The following is a 10,768-nucleotide window of genomic DNA, read 5'->3' as shown; positions in this document are numbered from 1 at the left end:
GTTTACTTTTGTGACAAAAAATAATGAATCATCAAGTGTGACAATACTTATGAAAAAGGCAGTAATAAATAATAGTTTTATACATTTGAATGTATTATTATTATTTTATACATGTGTATATTTGTATATCTATACAATATATTTTATTATTTCATTGTATATGTTTGTATATCTATACAATATATGTTATTTATTGTGACTGTTTGTTTGTAATAGTAGAAATTGTTTTTATATTTGAGTTATTATGCTTTAGTAGCATTTATACTCTTGTTTTCATATTATTTGTTTGTCTAATCATTATTAGATTGATTGTACTTTTACAATAGTATTTCTTTATATTATTATTATGCTTTGCTAGTATTATTCTTTCATTTATAGTATTAAACATTTGTATTATTAATATAATATTAAATGTTTGTCTGTAATGTGAGATATTATTATTATAACACATCTCTGTAGTGTAAGATAAAGTAGTTCAGCATTTGAATGTAGTATTACTGGGTACTCATTACATTTAAAGCAACTAGTCTGTCTGAGGTTATTTTAATAAATCAATACATGTTTAGGATGCTCAGACAGGTGTGTCTAGGTCTTCATAGATAGTATGTTCTGATTACAAGTATTGTAGTATGTCTCATTGTATAAAGTGATTGTAGTCTTTAGGACAAGACAATTCACATTTAGTATACTCAGATGGGAGCACTAAAGGTTTGTAGATGTGTAGAATAGATTGTATGTGTAGAATCAAATGGATTCAGTATTAAATAGAGTAGTTTGATAATACTTATTGAGTATAACACAATCAAGTGTATCAAATCATCTATACTATAGTGTATAGTACACTAAAGTGTTTGAGATAATGATTATAGTGTATATAATCATACATATAACCACTGAGGGGGAAATCATAATTACTGAGACAATGATTTTAAAGTGTTGCATTTGTAGAGGGTAAGATAAAAGTATAGTAACAATGTAGATATGAGTAGAGAGTGTAAGGCTTATAACCTGTTAGTGTTTTGAGGTTGTAATAATACTAAGAGTAAGTCACACTAGTAGGGGTTCAGTAGACTCTGCTCATAGTGTGTAAGTGTCAATACAAGCCAACTGTGTGTATGTTCTAATAAGCTTTATTGTCTGTAGATTAATGTATTATATACTATCTAATATTGTATGTCTCAGATGTATGTTTCAGAAGACATGTCTCTACAATAGTGTATATTTGTGAGATGTTTGTATACTTTGAGACATATGATACATTTATCCAAAATAAATGTTAACAATATATTATAATTAATAATACAATTACAGATAATACAGTATTAGTAAAATAATAATATACATACAAACAGAACAGACACAGAACTATAAGACATGTATTAAATACACAATACAAGACATGTATCAGATATACAATAAGTATCAGATACTAGATAATAATACTTTAAATATTTAAAACATACAAACAGATAAGTAATATAAAACAAACAACTTATTAACTAAATACACATTATTATCAGGGTCTATACTCTTATTACTTGTGTGATAACCTAAGAATACACATTCTAACAAAAGTCAATACAGACAGTCTTCTCTACTAGTAGTATAGTAATATACAATATTATATAACTTAAAATGTTATAATATTAAGACTAGTTGTATAGTCTTTTCTACTATATTACAATATTATAAGAAAGGAGTTATTCAGTATAAAATGACTGTATATTTCTAGACAGAGACTTGTTATTATTCTAAGATAATTGTGAACTTTTAGGACTTTTCTTAGTTACAATCTTTATTACTTGTAAAACAATTTTATCAAAAAAATTTAAAACATAAGAGACATAATACTTACACTCAAGTATGAAAGTAAGATACAAGGTATACACTCAATATATATATGTTATTTGTTTGTATTAACTACTAATAGTTTGTAACATATAATATACTTTAGATAAGGAAATTTTAAGAATACAAAGTAATACAAGTATAGATTTTTATATTAGTAAATCTTCTGTTTAGAAGCCTGCCTTGAGTGAGAACTCACAATAGCTTTTTACAGTAATAAATAAATAGACTATACTTATTTTTACTATTTCCTCTAGTTACTAATAAAAATTACTCAAAGTTAAAAATACTAAGGTAAAAATAATAGAGTACTATTCTTAGTGTTAAATATAAATCCTTCTAATACCTAGTCTGTAATTTATACACAGATTAAAGCTGTAATAAGTAAGAATGTTTCTTTCCTACTTTCTTCTTAATAATACAATTAAATATTAAACTTGTTTAAATATTGATTTATAATTATAAAGTCAAAACAAGGCTACTAATATAAATAACAGACTAGACTGTATTAGATTAGACTATAGTACTGTTTAGTACACATTAGTCTTTGATTACTAGTATTAGAACAAAAGTACTCTGAAATTTTACTATTTTTATTATAAATACAATATAGTGTATTTAGGAAACTATTAATTACTACTAGAGTATTCTTCTTACCTTTATTTCTAAACAGGTTACTACTCAGACTAAACAAGCTAGGATTATTCTAGTTGAGACTAAGAAGTAAGGCAGTTAAAACAATCCTAATATATATATTATATACTTTAAATAAAAGTAAAACTATGTTATTACAAATTGCAAAGTTTAAGACTAGTCTAAAGTAACACTTCTGAGTTCTGTATTAACTTTTTATTTGATTGTCAGAATAGCATATTTATATATGTATGTATGAGCAGTCTAATACAATAGTAATGAGTCATGATAAATACAAAGAACATGTCTAATATAGTGTAATTTATTATTCACTAAAAACCTATCAAGAGAAAATCAATTCTACAGGGCTCTAAACCTGGGAATACTGTTTGTATCAAAATTGCAAACTTGTCTAAAAATATTACTCCCTTGAATCTAATACTGTACCTTAGTCTAGACCATTTCTAAATAGTATACTACTACTTGTACTAACTGTGATTGTGCTAAAACAGGTGTAAGTACAATTCTTTGTAAGAAAGGTATGAAACACTTGATAATAAAGTAGAGATAACTGACATTATAGTAATTCCCCATTTGTGTAGTAGAAGCAACTAAATGTTTCATCAAACAGAATTAGCTCCTGTTTGCAATAAAAATGACTGAGGCTTTATAGAATATGGAAAGGTGTCATTCTGGTAGGACTCAGAAAAACCACAAAGCTAATACTAATAGTGTGAAACAGTTACTATTAGTGTAGCAACAGGAATCTAATATAGCTTGAGAAGTCGTGATGTCTAGATCAATAGACTATCATGATTCTGTATGTGTAAATTTAGATATGACTATAGTGTACTTTGTGTTACACAACCAGTAGCTATAGGAACAGTCCTTCAATATAAAAAGAGGCAGGTCTTGAGCAAGGTTTTCCTCATCATTTGAAGACAGCTCTAAGTTACAGCAGTTATTCTCACATAGCATTTAGCAATAACTAGAAGGCAATAAGAAACACAAAGAATGAGCGACAGAAGAGGAGCCCTTGCCACAGATCCGAAGCAAGCAGCAACAGATGCACTTAAGGAGTGTATGTATCCTTCGGATTGTACTGTATAAGTTATAGATAACTTTAACGCACAACACACCCCAGATAAGAAAGCCTTGGGAAGAAGCAATGATTCGAATATCAAACTTGTTTAACAGGGATCCACAGTTGCAGGTAAGCAAGCCTCTCATCCTGTAAATCTATTAATGGCTAACAAATAAATACTGTCAAAAGTCAAGGACACTGCAGATGGTAAGGACGAAACTCTATTAACAGCGTCAGAACAGACTGCTCTTGGATCCTGGACTAAAATTTGTCAGAAAATTGAGGCTGCAACAGGTAAGAATACTATTTTCACCTCTTTTTTATTAGTAGAACTCAATTGTTAACTTGTACAAACACTTTAGAGCAAAAATAGGTTAATGGAACTAGTTAGTGGTAGATAAGACTGTAGTGCTGTTTAGTAGACACCAATGGCTTGTACTGCAACGGATGTCTAGCCTGCGTTTCTGTCCCGTCAAATTAATATAGTATGATGACAGCAATGTTATTGATATGGAAGCTAGTGAGCTATGTTCCTGCTTTTAGCCGCCGCTCAAACGAAGTCCAGTTGGATAGTTCAATAATTCCTGACCTGTTAAATTAATAATTCAAGTTGTGCGTTCAGAGTATTAGGAACTACAGTGCAAATCAACAAAGCAAACATTTGTCGGTAGCTTCTAATAAACTACTACGAGTATTGAAATGAATGGTGAGTCAAAATCCGATTAGATAGGCGAAGGAATGAAAACAAAGGCGAAAAGTGTACGGAAAGGCGAGGATATGAGATCGCTAATACTGCCAACGACTTGTGTGCGGTATGTAGTGCAATGTGTACGGTATCATTTTTTATGACATGTACTTTTTTAAACCTTGTAAGTGGGCGTGGGAGATCGCTTGCCAAATCTGGTGTTCAAGAAGAAAAGTTACGATCCGTGCTTTTCCTTTCTGTCACGTCTTTCGTTTCTATTCCTCTTCCTTCTCATTTTCCTCTCATCAAAGTCAATTTGAAAAAAAGATACATTATGTCTGCCCTTCGCTCTGCACGAGGTCTACTTACCACGACGAGCCGTGCGTTGGCTCAGCGGTCCTCATCTTCGTCTGTCTTAGCACGCTCGGCGTTTTCTTCCGTTGCTCGTGCTCGTCCTGTAGACGCGAATGTCTGGGCTGCGTCTGGTGCTCGTCAGTTTTCTGTATCGAGGAATGTGCGTGGCGAGGGCACAAGTACGTTTATTGCAGTTACTATAGAACGAGAGAAAAAGAAAATCTAATAAACGTGAAAAACAGCGGACATGGCACTGGTCCAAAAGCTCTCCGAAGAGCTGCAATACGAACGCGAGGCCGCGACCGCACAATCCGGTACTCCGGACTTCATCACAGAATTCAAGTCCCAGGGTGTATGGACAATCAATGACACTCCGAGTGCAGATGAGGTGACTTTTGAGAGGACCTTCGGGAACGAACACATTCGTATCATGTTCAGTATCGCCGACCTCGACGCAAATCCCGAACACGAATTTGATCCGGATGCGTTAGAGGAAGGCGAAGAACCGCCTGAACCACAGCCACATACTGTTACCAGCACACCTATCCGCGTTGCGATCAGCATCACGAAGCGCGATGCGCCCGGCGCTTTGAGTGTTGACTCCTTATGTCAGGACGGAGCATTCTTGATTGAGAATGCTAGCTTCTACCAGGATAAGGAGATTGGTACGGCACTGACCGCGGAGGCAGATTGGAAGCGCCGTGGACTGTACCTTGGACCGACTTTCGAGAACCTTGACGCTGGTGTACAAGACGAGTTTGAGAAATACTTGGATGAGAGGGGTATCAATGAGTCGATGGCGTTGTTCATCCCAGATTATGCTGAATACAAGGAGCAGACGGTATACTTTTCTTTGAACTTGTTAGAAATTGCTATTCATGGTTTTGTTTTTAGGAATACGTTCGCTGGCTTGAGAGCATCAAGAAGTTCGTCGAGGCTTAGGTACTCGGCTTGAGTCTCTCGCCTATCAACTCAACGCCATCGTCGATATAACTTCTTTGGTTTCAGCTCAAAAATCTCACCCACATGTTTATTGCTCTAGTAGTTCTGCGTACAATCTCTTGTAATGACATTTTTCGCTCTTACGACCATCATTCATCCAAATTCAAGTATCGTTCTTACACACCGCTCCCATCAACTTGCTCTCTCTGTGCTGGCCCTCTGCCATAGACTGATCAGTTGGTTCTCATTGCAACATCGGAACAGTCGGCATTTCTTCGCAAGATATCAATGTTACTGCAGCCAAGACATTGATGACGTAAGGATATGGCGGATTAATTTTGCATATCGTCACGTGTTGAATTGTGCAGATGCCACGTCATCCCGGTGAGTCATCACATCTCTGACAACAAACCAGAAGCTTCTCGAGTGTCCGCGACGCGACGCGCCTTCTCTCGGCTCCGCAAGCACGCACGGACAATGTGCCGACCCTCGTCAAGGAAGGGCCGGGCTGGCTGAATAACTGGATGCATGGTACGTTTCGTCTCTACGGACGTTTGGCCGGCCCCGCAGCGGAAAACTCGCAGCGCGGTGCAAAGCACTACATCATGCCACGCAATTCTCTTGCGACCACTGGCCGGCTACATTCCGCAGTCTTATCTCCTACCCACCAAAAGAGAAATATGTGGAGGGATCACCGAGCATATATATGCAAGGCCGCAAAGTTGTTTATTAAAAGCTCATACTGCACGTTTCACCTCCCTTTCCTCTAGGGCGGTTCGTTTCTGTTTATCTCTAGGTTTCCAGCTTCCCTCTCGTCCTTCGCACCCCTCTCCGCTGTTCGGTCTCTATCCTACTTCGACTACGTCTCTCTCAAGCGCGCGACCCTGCTTCGAGAGCTTAAGAGTTTAAGAGCTTGACATGTCTTTGGCGTCTTCTGAACCTGTTAGTGCTAGTGATGATGCTGGTGTTGCGCCTATTGCGATCCCATCCCGCCGCACTACGTCGAACGCCCAGACGAATGTGACTGCGAATGACAACGAATCTCCATGCTCATCTTACTCCGACGCTTCTTGCGTCTCGGAGAATAGTACATGGACTCCTGCGGGTGTCTACATTCCCGTCCATCGTCGTCGCGGCTCGAACTCAAGCTCCTCGGCACTCGGTAGCGCATCGTCTCCACCGCGCTCTGCGAAGTTTGCGCTCCCCGCTTCGTATCGTACGTTCCCCGCCTCGCCTTTCCGTCTCAGTCTTCGACTTCAACCCTAACGCCGAACTGTCAATCTTTCCAGATAGCACACAATATCAGAATACTAATTCTGATTCTCCTCCGAAGCCCCATGCGGGTGTGTACACACGGGACGAACTCCTCGCGCTCGCACCATCGTCGCTCGTCATCACTTCCCTTCGACCCATAGTGACACCCACGCTCATCACGGCGCATCCGCGTATCCTACGTGCACGTGGGGACGGAGTCGCACGAGCTCTTGCGATGTCTCGTAGCTCCAGTATCGACGGCAACGCAAACTTCGCCCTCAACAATACGATGGTGCACTCGCCGATGTCGGTGCAAACACGTGTTGCTGGTGCCCAGGGAGGACATGCACACCCTCTCGCGCAAACTTCTCCGAGATACTACTACCCATCAAAGAACACTGTTGCGTCAAATGCACAACAACCAAACCGAAGACGTGACCGACGCCGCCCAAACCTGAATCGGGGAAGCAGCAGCGGCAACAGTACTTCAAGCAATGTTATTAGTAATAATGTTGCTCCTGCTGACGCTGTTGCTGCTCCTTCCATTTCCAGCGTCGTTGGCGCTCCCGATTCGGATGCGCAAAATGCTGGTGCAAACGAGGAGACGACTGCAGACGCAAATTCTGCCTGGCCCAAGCGCACCCGTAATCGCGCACGTCTCCCGCACAGACACCGGAACCTGGAAAATATAACTGGGGTTAGCTCGTGGAGGGCGCCGCAGGCTGCTGTCGCCGCGTAGGAAGCACTTTGCACCTTTCATTCAACGTTTTCCTTTTTACGTCGTTACGAATCATGATGTGTTGAATAGAAGGGGAAGAAGGAGAGTTTAGGACAACAGGAGAGCAAAGGGCGGGAGTACAGGAGAGCAAGAGAACAAGAGGGCAGTGTAGTTTTAGATGTAGACTAGCAATAGGAGATGGATTTTGACTCGGACTTAGGGACGGAGAGAGGGGGAAGATCAAACCACAACAAACAATAGAAAGCATCGAAACCCCAAAACAAAACTAACAAAATTATACTACTACAAACTGTGAGAATGGATCTATCAGGGCGATGCTACATCTACTACTATTACCACCACATTTTAGAAGCTAGAGAAGCATGTACAACGACGTTCATTTACACTATCAGTATCACTGTCACACTATCCTTTATCATATTATGACATCATTATTATTGGGACTATTGGAGCTAATTTAGAATACAGAATTATGAAGAATAAAAATAAGGATGTATTGGAATATAATATTAATAGTAATGGGATAGGGACTGGCACGGTTACCGCCGCAGAAATCCGCAATCCGTACCGCGGATAGAGCCATCCGCGGATGAAATTCCCACGGTAACCGCAGAAACCGCGGTTGGACGCTTAGCACGGTTAAAAAGAAAAGGGTTACTAAATGTGTTTGATGGTGTGACTTTAGTCACAAATGTGATGCTTTACACTAATTACATACAAGTCATTGTGAGAACTTGCTACCTTTCAAAGTTAGCTTCGTAGTATTTTGCGGATCTGCAGTAACCGCGGTAACCGTGAGAATTTCATCCGCGGTATGGTATCCGTGGGAAATTATCATCCGCAGTGCGAAACCGCGGTAAGCTCTATCCGCGCCAGTCCCTATAATGGGACATATGTGCGCCTACAAAGGTTATTCACGTGACTAGATATGCTAAACATGGGACCGACTCGGACAATCGGAATGACCTTAGAGTAGCTTAGCTCTCAAAAACCTCATGTGTCTAAATCCAATAGTCTCAACCTCTCCTTGGCCTACTTCTATAGAAGCACTGATGCGTGGCTGTTCGGTCCCCTTGCCCCTCTATGTCTTCTCTAAGTCCTCTCTCATCCAGCAGAACCTACAATGCTGTCCGGGGGGATGAATGTGCTGTCGAGTATTGCTTAGCTCGCTTGACCCTCTCCGAATCCTCTACAGCCGTACCTCGTCGTTCAATGGAAGCGGATAACGACTCGGAGTCGGAAAGGATTAGTGTACCTCCAGTGCCCGAAAGCCCTGACCCGGGAATTGTCGTCGCATTCGACCCCGAACTATCTTCGCTTTCCCCACAGCCCTCGCTTTTTAGTTTAAGTGATTCGATTAAAGAACGAGCTGTTTACTGTGAACATGGTCGAAGAGTAAATTCCCATTCTAATGTTTACAAGTTCCCGTCAGACGAGGAAGAACATCAACGGCAAGGTGAGCCTTTCTGGTTGTATTAGGTAATCTGATTAGCTAAGGATCCCAAAGACAAATGGCATCGTCTTCTCAAAGTGCTTGCTGGGGAATACGTGCCGCCATTTTACGAGGTACTTGCAGACGATCACGATTCTTCCAATCCGAAAACATGTCTTGATCTCGGCTGTGGTTCGGGTACTTGGTCCGTTTCGAAATATTTTCGATATCGAATTTAACGGCTGCAACTATAATGTTAATTTATTGTTAGTACAGGTTACTTGAAGTCGCATCTGCATTTCCTCATGTCTGTTGCACAGCCGTCGATCTTGTTCCTCTTCCGGCGAGGTAAAATTTCCTTTCGTTCCGGGCTTTTATATTCCTATCTAAATGCATCTCTGGTAATTACTCAAGCGCTCGAATTCCACCAAACTTTCGATTTGAAATCGATGACATTAGCCTTGGGCTAGAGCACTTTGCAGGGCAGTTTGACGTTGTACACGTGCGATGTCTATCCCCTGGGATCAAAGACTATTATCGCCTAATCGATGATACGGTTCTTGCACTTCGGTCCTGCGGGCTTGCAGAGTTCTTGGAGTTCGATTTGCGGGTATTCGATATTGAGAAGCGAGTTCTTGTCCCTACCATGGTCGAAATATGGGGACCTATAATTCCACCCGAAGGCTGGAATCGCTGCGGCACGGCTCGTTCAAGTTCTGTTCCCCGTACCCCAATGGCAACTGTGTCTTCTGAGCCAGTGCCTTTCTCGGCACGCATCATTGCTCTAATTCGTCAGGCCATGTTCAAACGAGGTTCTCATGTGGATGCAGCCTCGTTGTTGCACCTCTGGATATCCGAACATTGCTCATTTGAAGACGTTGTGTACCGCGATATCTGGATCCCTTGTGGCGATTGGCTGCGCGACGAGGATGCCTGGGGGCATCCTGCTTTCAGTACTATGTCGTCAGATGATCTTGAGAATCTTCGCTGGGTCGGTAAGGAAGCTGGCGAATGTTTTATTGTGGGTGGCTCCCGAGGGTACCACTTATGATCACTAACGTTTCTTTCTGGCAGTCATTCATGGAATCCGCACGTCCCCTGCTACTTAGCACAGGAGTACCAGAAGAACTTGTCAGTTCACTCATAGGTCAGGCCTCCCAGGAACTCCGCGAGGCATGCATCCCACTGTTTATATGCGCACACAATGTGTATGCACGGAAAAAGGAAAGGTAATACTAGCATTGTATTTCCGCCTTCGAGAATCAATAGCATTTTCTATGGTTGAGCTAAGTTCTGAGTGGTTCCTGCTTTCTTCCAAGCGATGCTGTGTTGAGATCCGAGGTGTTGCTTAGCTCATAAGTTTGTCTGTATAGTCTCCCCCCCCTGGATAAGGTCCCCGCTCTTTTTCAAATGCTGCTCTTTTCATCCGGCATACGCGCCCGTTGATGACAAGTTCCCAACGAACTTGTCAAGGAGATGAGTGCTTGAATGTGGCGTTAACCTATGACTCTTCAACGGAGCATCTACACGTGTTGCATGCGGAGCCCAGTCCTGCGTTTTGGCACCTCTCGTCATAGGAGTCAATGCACACATTTGCACTTCTGCAATCGGGAAATGCCTTTGTCTTTCAGCCCATTTGAGGCACGATCTTTTTCGACCGATCGGTTTGCTTCCGCTCTTTGGGCTTGACCTCATTGACACCTATGTATCGGCTTTATGCTCAGTTCTTGTCCCTGGTACATGTGCTAGTGGCGCGTTTACTCCAACTAGGCATCGTGCGTCTGTCATCTTTGGTAT

The 10,768-nt window shown here is 40.8% G+C and overlaps 3 protein-coding genes across 3 annotated transcripts; all 3 read left to right on the top strand.

The window, feature by feature from the left end:
• Positions 1-4,536: 4,536 nt before the first annotated feature.
• FOMMEDRAFT_129594 (mitochondrial glyco protein) lies at positions 4,537-5,733 on the top strand. The gene is made up of 3 exons (XM_007271469.1): positions 4,537-4,783; positions 4,847-5,445; positions 5,499-5,733. Exons 1-3 carry the CDS (start codon positions 4,585-4,587, stop codon positions 5,544-5,546), a joined length of 846 nt encoding a protein of 281 aa, XP_007271531.1. The 5' UTR covers positions 4,537-4,584; the 3' UTR covers positions 5,547-5,733.
• A 548-nt stretch (positions 5,734-6,281) lies between these two features.
• FOMMEDRAFT_171195 (uncharacterized protein) lies at positions 6,282-7,539 on the top strand (the record flags this gene model as incomplete). The annotated part of the gene is made up of 2 exons (XM_007271468.1): positions 6,282-6,762; positions 6,836-7,539. Exons 1-2 carry the CDS (start codon positions 6,465-6,467, stop codon positions 7,537-7,539), a joined length of 1,002 nt encoding a protein of 333 aa, XP_007271530.1. The 5' UTR covers positions 6,282-6,464.
• A 1,212-nt stretch (positions 7,540-8,751) lies between these two features.
• FOMMEDRAFT_97080 (uncharacterized protein) lies at positions 8,752-10,204 on the top strand (the record flags this gene model as incomplete). Its single annotated transcript, XM_007271395.1, has 6 exons — positions 8,752-8,995; positions 9,047-9,176; positions 9,248-9,319; positions 9,386-9,620; positions 9,726-9,962; positions 10,046-10,204. The coding sequence occupies 6 exons, from the start codon at positions 8,752-8,754 to the stop codon at positions 10,202-10,204; spliced, it is 1,077 nt and encodes a 358-aa protein (XP_007271457.1).
• Between the last annotated feature and the right edge of the window lie 564 nt (positions 10,205-10,768).

Source organism: Fomitiporia mediterranea (assembly GCF_000271605.1).
Source record: "Fomitiporia mediterranea MF3/22 unplaced genomic scaffold FOMMEscaffold_17, whole genome shotgun sequence".
Lineage (NCBI taxonomy): Eukaryota > Fungi > Basidiomycota > Agaricomycetes > Hymenochaetales > Hymenochaetaceae > Fomitiporia > Fomitiporia mediterranea.
This window is presented reverse-complemented; position numbering and strand designations above follow the sequence as displayed.